Below are 19,639 nucleotides of genomic sequence, written 5' to 3'. Positions count from 1 at the left end.
AAGCATGTGTGGTGTGAGTTGTTGTTCATTATTCAACACAATGTCTGAACAGCTTTTAACAGGAAGTGAGGTCACTGAATCTACCATGAACCTGAATAGGTGACCTGTTTCATTTTACTGGGATGTGAATTCATTTTAGATTCAGGTCCTCGATGCTGTATTTCACAGTCTTCCCTGAAATCCCCAGCACGCAGACTTAGTCCGTGGTGAATGTACAGGTTTTCCTTGAATGGCTCACATTCAGACACTCAGACACTGTTCAGTCTTTGTGGGGGGGGGGGTTGACAGGGTTTATTGTTTTAACCACAGAATGTTCCAGTATGAGGCCCCCAAGGGATCAGGAAAAGGGCCCTCAGGGGTCCCAAACTGTCTTGTTTTTGTCTGAGTGTGACCACAAGAGAAAAGAGCACAATGGTGTTCGTGATCAATGGTACAAGTTTTAATGTTTTCGCAGCTAAATGGTGAAGCAGTAACAAGTCAACAGACAAACGTCCCCTAGAGGGGAAAGGAGACGTCACAGCTTTAATGTCCATCTCTCAGGCCCCACCCCCTGACCCCTGACCCCCGACCTCCAGCTCTAAGCCACCTGACTTCCTTTCAGATGTTAGTGGATGTCTCCTTCATCCTGCCTTCAGGCTCCTCAGGATCTGTTTAGACACTTTTTCCCCAAACAGGAAATGTGATATCACAGGAAGAAGCTGGCATGTGATCCTCAGTGAAAGCAGTCAGGTCTAACCCAAGAAGAAGATATATATGGGGGGGGTAAAGGGTGTAGCTAGGCATCCTTTTAGGGGGCGTGGCTAAGGCTGGAACCCCTCCCTCACTCCACCTTTGGGGAGGAAGACGTCCGACACTGAAGCGACAGCAAGGCAAAGCTTCTTTTCTTCATTCATTAAAAAGACAGTGGGTTCTTGAAGGCATCACATTCTCAGCAGATTTCATCTCTATGGTTACACCAAATGACTTTAAAGGGCAAGTTCAGACTTCTTTTTTGTTCTGGATCAGTGGTTCCATAACTAAGGGTCCCCACAAACAAACACACAACTGGGCTTCTGAAACTGCTGGTCTTATCTCAGACATGAACACACACAAATTCAAAGACCAAATTGTAAACCTGGACCAGGACCCCGGTTCTTAAGAGCCTTAGACCTTCATTCTATCTATTGACCATCAGGGGGCGGCTCCACTGGTAAAAGAAGTCAGACTGTATTGAAGTCTATGGCAAAATGTCCCTCCTCCTCCTCAGTAAACATTTTCCTGATAAGTTTATGGTCTCAGTCTGAAATACAACATGATGTTAATTTTTTTAAATGATGCTCCACTTAGAGGGAAACAGAGCAGGAAGGAGGGGAGAGGTTAGGGGGCGGAGTTACTGTGTGACTGACAGACTGTACCATCCAATCAGGAGAAAGTCCAGAGCAGGTTGGATCCACCTGACCTGCTCTGGGTTGGTTAGAGGTCAGCAGTTCATGATATTCCAGAGAATGAATGCTGATGAGGTCATTTGGACGTGGAGGCTGCTGTTACACAGTGTGTCCTCCAGAGAGCGCCAACAGGTTCACCTGCACTCTGAAACATCAAACCTTCCAGCTTCTGGGAACCACTGAGGACCAGCTCCTGTTTCTGTGAATTTAGTGAAATGGCCCTTTAAATGTCACTTCACTGGTTGTTTCCAGGATTGTTCAGTCTGTTGTGAGCACCAGGACAGTTCAGCTCTGTCAGGAGCAACTGACGGGGAAAAAAAAAACAGGGACTTTGAATTGATGGGAATATGACAGGACAGAGAGGAGAGGAAAGGCCAGACATACAGGTAGACAGGCAGGCAACACACACAGACACACACCAATATAGACTGTTGGTCCCCACCACAGTGCCCTTCAGGGTATATTAGGTTATTTAGCACTTTGAAGTCCGTCTACAGGCAGATACCTGTGAGCTGGTGTAAGGCTGGTTGTCAAAAGTGGAGGACCCAGAGTTCTATCAGTGGACACACACACAGACAGACACACACAATCACACAAAGGGGCGGGGCTCTGAGCCTCTGTTCATGTAGCAGCTTTCTTTTTTCCCTCCTCTTCATATCTATCTTTTAAGTGTTGAGTTGCATTCAGGGCTCAATGGGGAAAAGCATTATCAAAGGGAGGCAGGCTGGGGGGGCTACATGAACATACACATTGGTATATAAGTTATTGGCATTTTAATGATGCTATTATCAGGAGTAGGTTGAAAAACAAAGAATAGACAGTGAACACAACAGCACTGAAGTCTGATCTGTGTAACAACAAACCCACTGGTTCAACACATTCCACCAAGTAGTTCACTAACAGGCCTGTCCTGGGGGGGGGGGGGTCTACAATCTGCACAATCATTTAACTGTACAAGTGTCAAAAATACTCCACAGTGTCCATGTGTGATCCAGACTGATGATTATGATGCTGTGACCTGGAGAACATGGTCGAGTCTCATGGCGTTCAGAGAAACACCAGCTCGAATACAAAAACAAAAATACGTCCTGTAGCTCCAAACTGAAAGAGAAAAGGCAAGTGAGACTCAGAGGAGGACAGCTGGTCCCTCGTCCTCACAGGACATCTGAGGGTTTCTTCCTCTTCTTCTGTGGTGACGCTTCACTCTCAAGTTGCATCCCGGTGGTTTTTGTGGGAGTCAATGAGGTTTGATAATGGTGTCCTCGCTACTGTTTTTCCATGACTAAATGTATGTGTGTGTGTGTGTGTGTGCACGCGCAACTGAAGCATCACATCCTGGCTCGTCTCTTGTCCTCATCAGGTGGATGCCCACGTGTCTCTTTCTTCCCCCAATCCCTCATAAAAAAAAAAAAAAAATCAGCCGAGACAGGGGCGGGTGGGGCCCAAGCTCTGAGCCAATAGGAAAGCTTGCACCACCTCCTGCGTCTGCTGCGGCGTCGTGTTGACGTCCTCCAGGGCGTCGGCCACAGCGAACTGCCGGTCCCTCAGTCGGTTCCAGTTGGACAGCACATTGTGGTACTCAAACACCTTCTCGTAGTTTCCCACAGAGTTGTACAGCTTGATGAGGCCTCGGTAGTCGTACTCCAGGCCACTGTAGCCCTCCCCGAACAGCTTCTTACCTGTGACGCACAACAGTTAACAGTTACACAACTCCCATCACAGCCACACACAACATGGCTGCTCCTCGGCTGACAGTTGGAACAAACTTGAGGTTCAACAACCAATCACAGTGCCCCTTTGCCATCACAATATTAAACTCATCGTGTTGACTCCACTCTCACACCACCAACCCCCCCTCTGACCTATAGCGATGGAGCGCAGGTAGAGCCGCTCTGCATCATCATACTGGTTCATGTCATAGTTGTAGAGTGATGCCAGGTGACCCACAGACAGAGCAACCTCGTAGTCCTCGTGGCCCAGAAGCTGCTCCTTGATCTGGATGGCTTTTATGTGCATCTCCTCGGCCTCCTGGGGAACAAACACACACACAGCTGGTTACCAGAGATATTAACACCCAACACACACACATGGACAAACACAGACAGACGGTTCACCTTGAACTTCCTCATGGACTGGTACAGTCGTCCTAAATTGCCATAGTGTTTGGCCGTCTGGACGTTGAACTCTCCAAAGGCTTTCTTGGCGAGCTGCAGCGAGGAGAGGTGCAGGTCATGAGCTTCCTGCAGGAGGCGTTCTTCCGTCTCTTTGTTGTGGCAGTCGATGGCTATTTCCTCCAAAATGAGGGCTGATGGGAACAGAGATTGATCACTGCTAACACAACTGTATCATGGTTAATTATCATTAAACCAAATATATAATATTAAATATGTAAGTGTCTGTCATCTGTCTGATAAATGACTAATGGGGAAATCAGAGATTATTAACTGTTGACTCTTCATCTTCAAATGATAAACAGCTGAGTCTTATTAATAATAATAACAACAATAACAATAATAATAATAATAATAATAATAATAATAATAATAATAATAACAACAACAAACTGCATGTGTAACATCAGCTGGTCCTAAATCATGAAGATATTTATGAAGTAGTCAAAGAGACATCAGGGACATCTCTCCCTGATTTATTCAAGTCAAACAGCTTCTGAACTGATTCAGTGAACAAAGCAGTAATCTATTGATGAATGGTGTGATGATGGTTTTTCAGCGTCTTTATAGATTAGTAACAGTTCTGAAATATGTCAACACCAGTCTGTTTGTCTGCATTTTTATGTTGAGCAGAGTTTGAGACACAGAGGTTGGTGGAATTTCCCACAATTCCTGTGAGATGCTGCCCTGCACACAGTGGGCAGCAGTCCAGCGTGTCCCAGAAAACAGCCTTACCTTTGACCCTTTTGGAGGAGGCCAGCAGCAGATGGTCCTCAGGAAGAATGTGAGTTATGATGTCTATGGCACGTTCTGCGTGGAATCTGAGGGACAGACACAGTGACTGACTCAAACTTGGCAACACATTCTTGGTCCTGCTCAGAATAAACACTTCTGAGAAAGTCAAGTGTTTCCAGAAGCACAGTTGTTTTCAAGCACATACATTGCAAAAGTGGATGAGAGTCTAAAGAGGTTGGAGTGTTACCCAATGCTCAATGAGGGCCTTTGTGCTTAGAGGAGATGAGTCAAAATATAAAAACATCTTAAACTTGACTGAAAGTCATTTTTAACCCTTCAGAGTCTCATTTAAGCTTTCCTGATTAAAAATGTCTCCAAGTCTCCACATATTCAGAAACATTTAGTAAAACAGAAAAGTTCTTCTTGTGTGTTTGGGTTGTTTCTATCTTTATCTGAACAGGAGTTCTGCTCATTCTTTGGAGTAGTAATGAAAAAAAAAAATCAGCTGCAAATATCTGATTGTCTTTATTCTGTCAACACAATAAACTCAGAAACATACAGGACTGATCCAGAGACTTTGGGTATACAAGCAGCTGACAGCTACACAAACAAATTGGGCCTTGATAGAAAGACTCGAATCTCTGGTTTTCTCAAGATCAAAGATCAGTGTGGAGAAATGTTCTGAGCAGAGTGATTTTCGGGAGTGGGTGCACTTCTGTGGATTTAAGAGGGTTAAATCCATCAGAGCCTTTAAACACATGCCTCGGCACGTGGCTACGTAACATGAATACAAGTAGAGCGAGTAACACAGCACACCATCAGTGAGTCATCATGTGCTTCATCTATAAAGGAGCTCATGTCTAATGTAATTAGCCAGTTGGTTGAGGAGGAGCAATTAGTTTGTAAGATTCATTGCACTCACAGAGCATTGTCAAATTTCCCAGAGCTGTACTGGTGAACATATGAGGAGTAGGCCAGGTCTTCATGGGCCGTGGCCACGTGGATGTTCTTCCCCCCAAACACAGACTGTCTGATGTCCAGCGCCGTCTGGAATTAGGGCAAATTTTTAGAATGAATCAATACAGCTCCTAAAGAAACAACAGAATAAATAACTCACACACAATTATGCTCCTCACCTGATAAATAGCCACTGATTGGCATATGTTGTCTACATTTAATAAGTAAAATCCATAATCTAGCAGCGTGTCAGAGTACTTGGGATGCTTGTGACCAAAATGTTCTCTGTAAGACAAAGACACACTTGGAGTCAGCGACATGAAGGGACAACAGGGATATCAGGACTCATGGGACACAGCAGGTTACCTTGCTAGAAACACTGCATGTTTGATCAGCTGCTCTGCTTTTCTGAACTCTCTCTTCACCACACAGGCCTGCGACACAAAGACAAGGTCTTCACACAACAGGTCTGACATTACAACACTGTCCGTCATAAATAACAAGCTGCACCGGTCTGAGCGTTACCTTGGAGGCTTGCCGGAGGACATCAACCACTACTTTGACAGGCAGCCCTGGAGTTATTTCCTTCATAGCTTCTATACACCACTTATATGCCTACAAGATGACACACCAAAAGATGAGACAACACAACCTGCTGCGCTGTACAACAAAGACACATTGTCTTAATTAAACCTGCTCCCGTACCTCATCATAGTGGCTTTTGGCGAAGAGCAAGGCGCAGAGCTCACCATACAGCGCTGCCTTGTTGGCCTGGTGGCCATGTTTGGCTAATTTGTCCATGTAAGACTGAGCGAGCTTGAAAGTCTCCTCCCCCAGGTGGTACTTACAGTTTCCATTACGGACATGAAGCAGCCTGTAGGCACAAGACAGAGGAAAAGTCTCAGGTGAATCTACAGAGATAAACCTTGTCTGATTTGCTGTCACATTAAAGTGACAGTTTGTGTGACTTAACGTGGGGTTGTATGAGCACATGGTGGGTTACAGGGAGGGGGATGCTCTCCATCACCTACCATTGGCTGTACTTGCTTTACTTGGTTTTTTTGCCGAAATATAGAAACTGCTGATTTATTTTATCAGATTTTACTAATTAATTGTTTATTTTGTTTCTATAAGTTAGAAATGAGCTCTTTTAGAAAAGTTATGGTGCTTTTATTTTGAAGTCTGCAGGTCTCAGGTCTCCTTCACATTATGGAAATGGAAAACAATTTACAGTTTAACAATGTGATTTTAATTTTTAATACAGAGCCATTTATGTCTCCATGTTCTTCGAGGGATGACGAGCGTTTGTTGAAAAACGTACATTCTTTATTCTGTGTGCTGGGGGCGGTTGGACATGTGCACGGTGTTGCGCAATGTTTTAGCCTTAATGTGAGCTTTTGCCGTGAAATAATATTTGTATTAATGGATTTCTGTGCTGCTGCTGTAGTGGTTGTAGTTGTCGTTCTGTTTCAGTTGTGCTGTTGTTGGCCAATGGTGTTTTGCATGAAAAGGGTTAGGGAGACACCAAACATGAATTTCTACAAAATAAGCTCCAAGTGGGTAAGAGCCAAATGCCCCCTCCCACTACAACCCCTCCCTGTATGAGATATTCATCTACAGTCAGTGTTACAAACAGTGTGTTATTCAAGTCAGCACAACAAATCTCAATACATACGCTCCATGAACTGGAGCTGTCTGATGTTTGATCAGTGCAGGCTGATGGGGGGCTGATTCCAGCTGTTTTTGGGTGAGGGTCACAGTCTGGGCATAGCTGACACACGGAGACAACAATTCATAACTATGGAGAATTTAGAAACCCCTTGATAAGAGAGAGGTTCAGAGAGGTTCAAACCCACAACTGTGAACCGACAGTGCTAATCACTGATTTTCTGCACTGCCCAGCTTAAAAAAAAAAAAAAAATCAAATCAAATCAAAAACCTGTATCAGTCTGTGATTTTTGTTTCATCTCCAGAACAATGTGGTTCTGATCTGATGCAAATACAGAACACATTCACAGCGGCTATAAATTTACTCCACAAACATTTCTCATGTAAATTTAGCAGTTATCAGTGGGAGGCGTCAGCTCCAGACTCACTGATGGGACTGACCTGACGCAGCATTCCACAGCCCGGTAGCAGTGGAGGACCTCACTGTGGAGCGTGCAAAGCTGCAGGCACGACAGAAACACTTTTTCTGCATCTCCATACCAACCCGCATCAGACAGGAATCCACCTGGTGGCAAAACACATCTGATTACTGCACCTGTCTCCAAATCAGAGGCGGTGGGGATCAGCATCACCTCTCCCCCACCCTGGCACTTAGGATTGGTGTACTTAGAGATAATTATTTGCCTGGGGGAGATTTGAATTTTTTAAAGGTAACATTTCTAAAATCATTACAGACTCAGTGTCTGCTTTCTGAGGTTGTTTTCCTATCAGCTCACACGAGATAACATCACTGGGATGAACACGTCCCATTATTCACACATAGTTTCTGTGTTCAACTTTTCATCCCTCCCCCACCCCGAGCACTGACCCAGCACAAAGCCGAACTGGATGGCCTTCTCTTTGACGTGGGCATCAGACTCTGCGATGTAGGAGCAGCGGCGGCTGAAGGAGTTTGCCAAAACTGAGGCAACTTTCACACCGTGGTCCATCAGGGCTTGGAAACAATGGTGCAGGAGGTGTCTGCGAGGACAGCGACATGGATCACATCAGTTTAGAGGATCAGTGAATTAACGATCCTGGCTGCAGCTTATCTGCCTGAGGTGATAAGACTTTCTCATCACACTGAGCTCATCAATGACAAAACATACAGCTCACTGATAACACTCTAGGCAGGGGGTCAATAATGTACCTTAACATTCAGGTTGGACAAGGCTTTAATGTTTGCCATCAAGTTTACATTCACCCTCCTGTTTCTTTTGAACCACGCTGAGGCTTTTCTGTGTTCAGTTGGAATTTTTAAAAAATGTCTCCAAGTTTCCAGATAATCAGAATCAGGTGAACCTATATGTGACTCAATAAAGACTCTGCTCACCGTAATAGGGGAGGATAGCTCAGAAAACGAGGCAACAAAAGCAGCAGAGCTCCAGTCAGAGAGTCAGACTGATCCAGATCTGATCAGTTTCAGATTGGACGGATCAGCTGTTTCGGTTTAAGGAGAAAACAGGAGGAACCATCAGGAGGAATAAAAGCTCTGAAGACCAGCTGATGGTTGGGAGCATACGGCTCTTCTTTGGGCTTAATGGAGTTTGATTTTAAAGGTCCACATTTTCATTTCTCCAGTCTTGACTTGAAGTGTTGATATCCATAAGAAGATACATTTGTGGTGGACAGTGTCCAGGATGTTCTCAGGCAGCTCAGTCCCATTAATGTTTTTACCTTTTGTCTGAAGCCCGCAGGACTTTAGCAAACACTTCCAGCTCACAGAACTCTCCTCCCAGCTGGCAGAGCCGGCCCTGCTGGTAAAGCTGAAAGAGACACAGATGGAGAGAACGATGAGCTGACAACAATACTGAAGTCAATGCTTCTACTAGAGATACAATATTGAGTCTGGAGTCTGGAGGTACTAACTTTCCAGATTAATAACATTCAAGTGGGGGCAACATTTCCCAGCTGTGGCCTCAGAGGTGGATCTGTCATTTTTTTTGTCCTAGGTTCTATTACGGGTGTTTTAAGTGATGCTTTTGAAAATGCTGTCTGCTGTTCTGGAGTTTAAACAAATACATTTGCTGATGTCTAGTCTGTCATCAAAATGCACTGAGCTGGAAGTTGTCACACTGAATGGCTCTCTATGGCAGGTCTATAGGAGACAATGGCAGTCTCTCCCTCCCAGCTGCAGTTACTGGGTTAAGTCTACCTTAATGTCAGTGCAATGTGACAGTTTGAGGTGGATCAGCTCCTTTTTTTCAGGGCTGAGATGAGCAGTGACATGATTTTACTTGGTTTGGGCAAGTTTAACTTCAGCTCTTTGTACACAAGTTACACTCACTCATAGGGAGCTAATTTATCAGACAGCTGTGGTGAACTAACTGAACTGTCAGGCAACAGAGAACTATTTCTTCTTTATTGTATGTTGACATTTAAAACTATAGTTTAAGTCTGCAAGGTCCATCATTATTTGGCCTTGTACAATCACTCATACAAATAAATCTGTAAAAACATCAATTCCAGATGTAATATCAGCATGATAGAAACTGTTTGTGTTTAGCTCAAAGCACAACTACTGACCCGAGGACAAACACCAACCGCTTTATTTTACCTGCCAGCAGTGAGTGTAGCCAGCTGCCGCTGCTGTTGTTACTACGTCTCATTTCAATTAGTCATTAGCGCATTATTTGATGGTGGTTTTATAACTTACTACTCTTTTACAGCACAATGGTAACATGTTGAAATTGTTTGATCATGGTGCTGTTTTACTAAATGATTCCCAGAAGATTAATTAAATTAGTTCTGTTGGAGAAGCAGGAAATCCAGAGGTGAAAGTTCAAAGGTCAGGTGCTTTACAGTTACATTTAAAAATTTACTTTATAATTAAGATCTCAGTTAATATAAACCCATTTATACCACTGTAAGGTAGTTATGGAATGTTTTGTTGGTGCTCCATGATTGGATTCAATTTTGATTCAGAGGGCTCTGATTTTATGATAAAATTATTATTGTTGCATCAAATTTTAAATGAATCTTTAATCTGCCAAGGGAGTACAGATGGAAACCAGCTGTAGCTAGAATCCAGCATGTTTACATATCAATGTGCATCAACGTGTAATGTCCCACAAGTACAATGACAAATAAGGTGTAGGCCTTCAGTGCAGGGTATAAAAACTATGAGACTAAAAACTTCAAATACAATAAAAGAAATTCTTTTTTTTTGTTTTATGTTGATCCTTGATTTAATTTTTCAAACTGCAACAATTTGCTGCTTTTAAAATATAGCAGCTATTTGTCTGGGTCCCCACCTTTGGCTTCACAGAAGCTAAAAAAGATTCCAAAAGCATGGCAGGAGCTGGGAGGAGCGTTTTAATCACTGCCATTCACATTTGTAGGGCTCCTCTCACAAAGCTGTTATAAATGAGAATTGAGTTTAAAATTTCCAATTATTGTTTTTTCTCCATCAAGAAATAATTTTTGGATGAATCATGATTCATCCAAGAATTGACCCCCCATCCTTCAACACACAAAGCTATTTCAGAATCTTACATACATACATCCCAGTCGACCCACATGAAACAAGTGTCCACTTTAATTCTCAGCAAGAGTTGGTGAATGGTCTCAAGTTTCAGGCTGCACAGGAGGCCATGTGGTCCTGGACAGATGACAGAATTTACATCACACGAATCCCCACGGCCAGATAGATGCCATGCGGTTTCTCTCTGGGCATTTTGTCCCTCTGAAGGGAAGTTTACAGTTTGTAATTTGACTTGTCAGTGCTTCACAATGACATGTGAATCTCTCCATGACATCTGTAAAGGTGTGTGAAGAGGAGTATCTAATGCTGCTCTCTCGCTTACTGAGACATGAAAGAAGTTCTTCCATCAACTGTATTAAAAACATAGTTCTTTTCTGTGTCTGCTGTCAAAATCTAACCTTGTGGATCAGGACCATCACACTTCAGCGCCAGGTGTAGGTCCATGATGATTGTCAAACGATTGCACTTTTCAAAAGGCTCTAAATGTTTACTACAGAAATGCATGACTAATTATACCTGAGCAGATGAATATTGTTAATAACTGAGGCAATTTACTGTGTTTAATTTTATTATACATCAATACACTATGTCTAAATTTGGACATGTACCATGAATCTGTGAAAACAATAAATGTGTATTGATGTGTGAATCCAAGATCTGTGTTGAATCCAAAATGAACTTTTAGTGACAGGTTAGCGTTTCCTGTGACTGAAGAAACAGATTCTACATCTGCAGAACAACCTGTGTTCATAAGGCCAGAGTTTCTAAATCCCTGGAACAGCTTATGGCTCAGAATTAGAACAGTTTTCTCATCTGATTTCAGTGTGGCATTAACCCCATTAATGTCGTTGGAACAAAAACAAAGTCAGAACTTCTATTTCTGATTTAGCTCTGTCTGACAGCTGGATGAGTGATGACAACAACACAATTCATTTACATCGATGAAATTATCCAGAAGGTCGAGCTGTGTTCAGTTTCAGTGAAGGTTGACAGGGCATGCTAACGGCTAGCAGAAGTTAGCTCCCCCGGAGGAGCCAGTTTTTGGTCTCCAGGACGGAAAATTGTTCGGCTAACAGTCAGCGTTAGCAGCTGGCTCGGACCGGTCCGGTCCGGGAGCTGGAAGCCCCGCACCGAGCCTCCGGACCGGCGGCTCTTACCTTGTAGTACACATCGAACTGGATGTTTTCTGGCAGCGAGCGTATGTCCCTCCTGGATCGGCTGTAGTTGTCCACCACGGCCGAGATAGCCGTGTTGTACAGCGTCTCCGGGATCCATTCGAGCTCCACCGCAGCCATGTTGTTTTCCCTCTCCGAAAAAACCCCGCAGCTAACAGCCCTCCCCGGGTCCGCCTCACCGCGACTAAAGCCCGTCCTCCCCGGGTCCGCGAACAGCATTCACTCCCGGGCCGAGCACACGAACCCCCGAACAGTCACCGAGTTACCGCCGATCCTCCACATTCACCGTTTAATATCCATCTTTCTCCTCCATCTCGGGTTATCCGTCGACCCGACGGCAGGTCCGTCCCGACGCACGTCCCTGCCGCTGACGTGCTGACGTCATGGTGCAGTTAAAAAAAAAAAAATAAAATAAAGTTAAAAACAACAAAATACCGTTAAGGTTACCTTTAAATTCACCGTTGACTAACTTAAATAAATACACATCATACTTCAGTCACTCTTTTTTAACTTTTCACTTTTCACTTTTTTAAGGTTCGAGATGTTACATTTTAAAACATATATACAAGGAAACAAAACATTGTCTTCAATGTGTAATTATTTAGTCATTATGACTACATTATTATGTAGTAATTTAGACTACACAGTCAATACATTTAAGATTTCCTGTGTAGTCTAAATGACTTGGTTTTACTTTATGTACACTGAATGTTTCCTGACAATGGGAGTTTATGGGAAAAGATGAATATATTTGCATGCAACTATACTCACATTATAGCTGATTGTTTACTATTCATAAACCAAAAGTGTGACAATCTTAAAATGTATTGTGCTCATCTATGTAATTAGCAACTGTATTGGTTTATTGTTTATCGTTTTGTATTTGGTATTAGTTTTCTCGTTGCTCAACTAAGACCACTCAAAAAAAAAAAAAAGGAAAAAAAGAAACATGCCATTTCATTGTGCAATCGTTGGTTTATTTGATTTGGTTTTAAAGAATATTTTGGTTGTTTGCATAGCTTCATTATTGCTTTGCTTAATGTCATGATGTCCTTGGCAGGATCAAGGAGGTGTTTGTAGAAACCATTGTTACATCAACACCCAGGTTTTTCTAAGTTTTTCTTTATATCCTGTTTGCCATCAACCACAGCAGTAGTCTTCAGGGGTTTGATAATGCTCATCAGTGCATAATTAATTTATTCATCTTCTACTCCTTATCTGTTTCCGGGTCACGGGGGGGTTCTGGAGCCAATCCCAGCTCACTCTGGGCGTGGGCGGGGTCACCCTGGACAGGTCTCCAGTCCATCACAGAGACAGAGAAAGACCAACAACCACTCAGACCTACGGACAGTTTAGAGACACCAATAAACCCAAACAGGATGTCTTTGGAGACTCCACACAGAAAGGCCCCAGGCAGGGAACTGAACCCAGGGCCTCCTTGTTGTGGGGAAACAGAACTAACCACTATGCCACCGCCCTCACTAGTGCATCCCTTCCTTTTATTTAATTTTTACACAGCTGTTACTTTGGATGGAATCTCTCTTGTGGATTGCCTGACAGAGATATCTTACCATTACATTCAGTATTTGAAAGCCAACACATCATACTCATAGAAATGATTCAGCCAAACTCTGAAGTTGAATGTTTGATGTTTCTTCTGTGCTCTGTTCTTTTAACATGATTATCTACAGTGTGACACAATTGAACACGTGTTATCATTCATGATTTCATAATAAAAGTTAGTAATAATAATGGTATCCGGTAGGGGGCAGCAGCTGCGCAGACGCGGAAACATCCGTACGTCCGTAGAAGAAGATGGCGGTGACGTCAGTCGGAGCATGCCTACTCTGCTCGAACATAAACAAAGACGGACGCCGATCCGGACCGTCTGGACTCCGCTGTCCTCTTATATGATCCTGATCCGGACTTCGAGGGGCCAGCTGCTTCTGGAGCGATGGAGACCGCGTTACTGCTGCGAGTGAGCGTGTTTACTGACCAGGGGGGGAGGAAGTACATGGAGGACGTGACCGAAATCGTAGTCGAGCCCGAGCCGGAGGAAGGCGAGCCGCCGGCGGGTGAGGAGCCGGAGGAGAGCGCTGCGGCGGGAGTCGACTCCCCGGGTCCTCGGCGGACCGGACCGGCGGTGGATCCTCCAACCGAGACCCACGAGCCGCCGGAGGAGGATCGAAGACCGTCGGCGGAAACGTCTCCGCCGGAAGGTCAGAGCCCGCCGGCGGCCGGCCACTCCCGCCGCTCCGTGGCGTTCTTCGCCGTGTTCGACGGCCACGGAGGGCGAGAAGCGGCGCAGTTCGCCCGGGAGTATCTGTGGGACTTCATGAAGAAGCAGCGCGGCTTCTGGTCCCGCTGCGACCGGGACGTCTGCGCCGCCATCCGGAAAGGCTTCGTCGCCTGTCACCACGCCATGTGGAAAAAACTCCGTGAGTTCCACTTTTATCTGAAGTTTGCGGGGAAATGTCGCTCTTTGTCGAGTCTGCGGCCCGCAGCCGAAGTTCACACTCCGTTAGCTTACGGCTAACGGGTTAGCATTGACCAGAAGAATCTCCAGATTCTGTTCGTCCTCCTGCACAGTAAATCATAATACAGCAAATGATTTCTGCATCAACAAAGAACTTATTGTCTGTGGGATTGTAATATAATATATCACATTAACGCCACTCACTCTTTGTTTGTGTTCATACATATGTGTGTTTTACTCACTATTAAACCGATCGTTCAGCATTTGTGTGTCCGTTCAGGTGTGTGCGTGCGTGCGTACGTTCAGGTATGTATGTGTGTGTCAGGATGTGTCCGGGCAGGTCTCCTGTCTAACAGCTGGAGCCAACACTCAGTTTAAAAGGACATATGTGACTCTGATAAGACTGGAAAGTCCAGGTCCACGACAGACCGGGTCCTGTGAACTGGACCAAAGGTCACAGGCTTGATATGGGCTCAGTCTATCAGTCTTTAAAGAGAATTTGTTGGTATTTTTTAGGAGCTTTTATTTTCCACCCAATATTTTACTGTACTATCAAATATATGTTGTTGAATTTACTCAATGGTACTGATATTAAAGAATAAGTGGCTGTTGATCACTACATTAAACCGGTTTTGTCTTTAATGTTATCAGCTGAGTGGCCAAAGACTCTGACGGGCCTTCCCAGCACATCAGGCACCACAGCCAGTGTGGTGGTGATCAGAGGAAACCGCATGTATGTGGCCCACGTTGGGGATTCTGCGGTGGTTCTCGGGATCCAGGACGACCCCACAGTTCCATTCATCAGAGCAGTGGAAGTCACACAAGACCACAAACCTGAGCTACCTAGAGAGAGGGAGCGTATTGAAGGTCTGGGAGGAAGGTAGGACTTAAAGCATAAAACACCCTGCCCCTCCATTTTATTAAATTAATATTAGCTGTGCTTTCTGATGTGGCAGCACTTTTCAATTGAATTCTCTGCCACAGGGTCCTGTGTTGAATGTGTTTCACAGACTGACAGTAAATTGACTGTGACAGCTGTACTACAGGGTGGCAGATGTTGGAAGTTTTGGGTAAATGTGAAGATATTTCTTCACCTGCACTGCCAGTGTCTGTTTTCTACAAAGCTCAAAATGTTATCTGCATTAAGGGGCATTGTCTCTCAACTGTCTGTGGCATGTTTACTGATAAGATGTCGCAGTGATTGGCTTGACAGCGACTGAGCTTTTATGTTTACATGACAGAGTAAACTCCACAGATGTAAGGTTTACAGCTGTGGAATGAGAACAGGACAAAATATAAAGAGGATGCATTTGGTTCAGGCTTGCATGATGGAATTGTGAACTACACACAAGTGGAACTTGCAGATCACATGATGCAAAATGTTATGAGCCGTTGACTGATTATTATTCTTCAGTGTTTGGGAGAATGCAAAGTGAATTAAGTCGTCAACTCTCCTTGTGACACACGATTTAGCACAAAGACTGACAAGTTGAAACGTGTGTTCTGTCATGATTCCATCAACTGTTACAAAGAACTGACACTCACTGATTTTGTCATTGTAATTCCGTAGGTAATTTAAAGTGGTAAAGACCAAAATGGTATCAGGTGCTGCACCAACTTGTCAGATGGTTCTTCCTGTTAGTTACATCTAAAGTCTGCATATTATTAAGGGACAGAGAATGAAAACAAAGATGATTAATAGCAGTGTGCCTTTATCTGTATCTGAGAAAAACAAAACACAACCTGATGGCTGATTGTTGGGGAATATGTCATGTGACCCTGTAACCTCTGAGCGGGCATTAAGTGCAGGATCTATAAGCCTTAAATCAAACTCATTTTAACTAAACTGGTATAATTTAACCTTTTCTGTAAAATATCAATATAAACAGTTCAACCAGCAACTCTTGTCTCTGTGTCCGTGAACAGCGTGATTAAGAAGTCTGGAGTGAACCGGGTCGTCTGGAAGAGGCCACGGTTGAGTCATAACGGCCCAGTCCGCCGCAGCACCGTCATCGACCAGATACCGTTCTTGGCAGTGGCCAGAGCTCTAGGTGAGAAAAACGATCATGACGCTCACTCAAGGGCTCAACTGTTAACATGGCAGCACTGATCCATGGCTGGTTTAGTCACAGAATAATTCTAAAGACTAACTTGCTCGGGGAAACGGACTGAGATCATTAAAATCGCACATTTGTTATAATTAATTTGTGATTTGTTTAATTCTTAACGAATCTGGTCAGAGCTGTTTTGTGTCTTTCATCAAATCCTTTGGGATATTTTATCAAACTCTGCAGATGTTTCTGCAGAATTATCAGAAAGAAAAAGGAAATGAATTATTGTTTGGATCCATTCAGCCAAGTTTCTCTTCTCTGCATCAGGTGACTTGTGGAGTTATGACTTCTACAGCGGGGAGTTTGTGGTTTCACCTGAGCCAGACACAAGTGTTGTTACCCTCGACCCCAAAAAACACCGCTACATCATCCTTGGCAGCGACGGTCTGTGGAACATGGTGCCACCTCAAGAGGCCATCTCCATGTGTCAGAACAACGACGAGATGATGGTGAGAGTCACTCCTTTCTTGATCTTTATATCTGACCATCACAGATAGACAACTTCCTGTCTGCATCGTTGTGCGCTCATGATGTGGCGTCACGGTAATGACACTCCTCTTTGTTCCAGGCATCGTGTGGCGTCTCAAGTGCCCGGCAGCTTGTCAGCCATGCTCTGCTGAGGTGGCGCCAGCGGATGTTGCGTGCCGATAACACCAGTGCCATTGTGATCGCGCTGCAGGAGCCTGGGACCTCCCAGGACACCCTGCACCACGAGGAAGTGCTGCTTGACCTCGCCAAGGTGTCCCAGGGTCCCCCCACCTCAATGTCCCGTGCTAACACTCCTCTGCTGCAGGTGAGGGCTGTCAATGACTTTTGAGACATCAACTACTGAGACATACAGTTTCTTAAGGCTTTATTATCAATCAGACTTAATTTGTTTGACAAATTTTGGAAATATCCTTTGTCATGACTGTCGCAGTTTGAATCTGTTTGACCATAATTATAATATTAGTATTAAAAGCTTATTAATTTGGTGCTGTTGATAAATCAGCAATTAACTTCCAGCTTGTATGCACAGTCTAATGTTACACTTTTAAAACTAAAGATTTAATGCCAGAGAGACACAGTCGGTTGGACACTTAAAGTCAGTGATGCTGTGAGGTCAAAATAACTGTTGTCTTTTATCCGTACAGCCTTGCTAACATGACAGGTTTAAAAAATGATCCAGTGTGTTGCTGGCATGAACGAGATTAAATCAGTGTTGTTGATCCCTGTTTCTTTTGCTCCGTCCTCCTGCAGCAGTCCTCAGAGGAGGACTCTCCCTCCTCAGTGTGCGAGCTCCTCCCTGCCCTGGAGCGACGGGATGGACTATCAGGAAGCAACAGCCTGTATCACACGAATCTGTCTGACCCGTTCACTCTGACTCCACTGTGTCCGAACAGCGGTACCGAGCTGCCCGGTCAGTCTGGTCCCAGTGGCAGGACACCCAACAGCAAAAGAACTATTGACGGATCGTCGTCACAGTTGTCGGGTCACTTGGCTAAGAAAGCCCGGCGCAGGACTGCCGACAGACTGCCGCTGGCCCAACACAACGCAGAGAAAAAACAGAAGGAGTCCAGTAATGTGTCGCCGATTCTACAGCAGCATAATAAGACCACAGTGTGTGTGTACTGAAACAAACACACACACACACACACACACACACACACACACACCAGCCTGCTGCCTCTCACATTCATCCTCGTGTCCAGTGGCATCCCTCTTCCGTATGTTTCTCCTCACAACTCAAACCTTCTCTGCTCCACGTGTCACGGAAATAAATTAAGGTTTGTTTCACCTTTTTGTGGTTACAGTTGTAATAAGTATGTAATGATGCTGGCGTAAATATTATGCATTTTATAGTTGAGTATTAAGGATTAAGTCGATCTGTTCATTTAAAACAAAATATATATTTTTTATATATTATTTTGCTGTAAAATAATTAAAGATGAAAATGTCTTTTAGATGAGCTCCACCACAGCTGTCATCTCACTCTCTCCAGATACCTTTGTGTGCACACCCTGTATTGAAGCATATTTTAACTATCATCCTATTTAATCACTGTAGATTTTTGTCTTGAATATGAAGGTGCTGCTACAGTCACAAACCAGAAAGCTACTACATTGTGTATATTTATTAATGAATATATGTAATAAGTGTCAGTAGCATGTCGTTTTTGGTTGGATTATTTTTTTAATTATTTATTATTATTATTATTACTTTTTTTTTTTTCATTTTTCTTATTTCTGAGAGTACAAAAATGCCCCTGTGAGGTTTGAAGGGATTAATCCACATTTTACATTGATGTTATTTTTTCATGGCCTCCTGTCAGCCTCCTCCACACACGCTCACATCAGTTTTTTTTGTTTTTTGTTTTTTTTTTCCCCTTTCTCCTGAGAATGCCTCTCAGGAGTTTGTAAGTCTGTCTCCACACATATGAGTTTGCTGAACGTTTGGCAGCTCTGAAACAAGGACTTCTTGTAGATCAGATGTTTCTGATTCTGATTATTTTCTGTGCCCTGACTTCCTTTGTAATGGCACTGGGGGTTTTGGTGATGTCACGTGTGTCAACCACACGGCAATTAGAGAAACGCTCCATCATGAGTGTGTAGGTCTCTAACGACAGGACTGTTTTACATCACCAGTCTATCCTGCCACTTCTCGAGTGTCCTTTTACAAGCCATTGTCCCTCCAAGCTGCAGTTGTATTGTTTCTGATGTATGCACAAGGCTCCTTAGTGGGTAAATACACTCTGCACGGATTTTTTAAGAGAATATTTTTGCACTATTGTGTGACTATAGGATTTTTTTTTCTCTTGTAGTGAGAATCAAATTTGAGCCTAAAACTTAAATACAGTAAATGGGAAAAGTTTCAGGACAAATAATCAGAGTATTTTAACTTCAACCATAAGAAGGGAATCTTTATTAATCTGAGTAGAGTGTCCTCTTTTACCTCGGATGTTTTTGTTACATTTGACTGTATGATTCTTATAATAAACATTCACCACGAGAGTGTAAAGACACATGCAAACACAGACATGTCTTAATCTTGTAAAATCTTATGTGATAATGTATTTACATTGAGCTAAGTGCAATTTCTCATACGAATTTGTAGCATTATGGATTGCTTCAAAAATATTGTACATTATTGATTAACAGTGTGTGAGGAACAGTAATCCCCATGTGTGACATGTTCTCTCTGCTAATACAGTCTCTCACTTTAGTTTGGGTCCCTGTATGGTTTTTATATGCTATTTTTGAGAATATTAATTTACTCTGTTGAATAATACCCAATTCAAATGGCTGTACTAACAGCAGTGCATGTGTACAGTACAAATGTGAAAGATGCTCATCTGGAAATAAACATATTTAAATAAAAAGATCTCAGAAATTAAAAGTTCCTGTGCGAGAAGATGGTTTC

General features: G+C 43.6%; 2 protein-coding genes across 3 annotated transcripts; one reads left to right on the top strand and one right to left on the bottom strand.

The window, feature by feature from the left end:
* Window positions 1-2,180: 2,180 nt before the first annotated feature.
* appbp2 (amyloid beta precursor protein (cytoplasmic tail) binding protein 2) lies at window positions 2,181-12,005 on the bottom strand. 2 transcript variants are annotated; one of them, XM_029518284.1, is made up of 13 exons: window positions 11,636-12,005; window positions 8,672-8,760; window positions 7,824-7,975; window positions 7,397-7,520; window positions 5,993-6,161; window positions 5,813-5,902; window positions 5,654-5,721; window positions 5,467-5,572; window positions 5,253-5,377; window positions 4,331-4,416; window positions 3,539-3,729; window positions 3,287-3,452; window positions 2,181-3,103 (listed from the first exon to the last, which is right to left on the bottom strand). In XM_029518284.1, the coding sequence occupies exons 1-13, from the start codon at window positions 11,870-11,872 to the stop codon at window positions 2,841-2,843; spliced, it is 1,866 nt and encodes a 621-aa protein (XP_029374144.1). In that variant the 5' UTR covers window positions 11,873-12,005; the 3' UTR covers window positions 2,181-2,840. The 2 variants fall into 2 exon arrangements, with proteins under 2 accessions (XP_029374144.1, XP_029374145.1); XM_029518285.1 differs by lacking the exon at window positions 8,672-8,760.
* A 1,473-nt stretch (window positions 12,006-13,478) lies between these two features.
* On the top strand, window positions 13,479-19,607 carry ppm1da (protein phosphatase, Mg2+/Mn2+ dependent, 1Da). Its single transcript, XM_029517346.1, has 6 exons — window positions 13,479-14,091; window positions 14,781-15,009; window positions 16,056-16,180; window positions 16,508-16,689; window positions 16,809-17,033; window positions 17,480-19,607. The coding sequence occupies exons 1-6, from the start codon at window positions 13,608-13,610 to the stop codon at window positions 17,852-17,854; spliced, it is 1,620 nt and encodes a 539-aa protein (XP_029373206.1). The 5' UTR covers window positions 13,479-13,607; the 3' UTR covers window positions 17,855-19,607.
* Window positions 19,608-19,639: the final 32 nt, after the last annotated feature.

Source organism: Echeneis naucrates, chromosome 13, assembly GCF_900963305.1.
Source record: "Echeneis naucrates chromosome 13, fEcheNa1.1, whole genome shotgun sequence".
Taxonomy (NCBI): Eukaryota; Metazoa; Chordata; class Actinopteri; order Carangiformes; family Echeneidae; genus Echeneis; species Echeneis naucrates.
The sequence above is the reverse complement of the archived record's forward strand: the minus strand, read 5'-3'. Positions and strand labels throughout refer to the sequence as shown.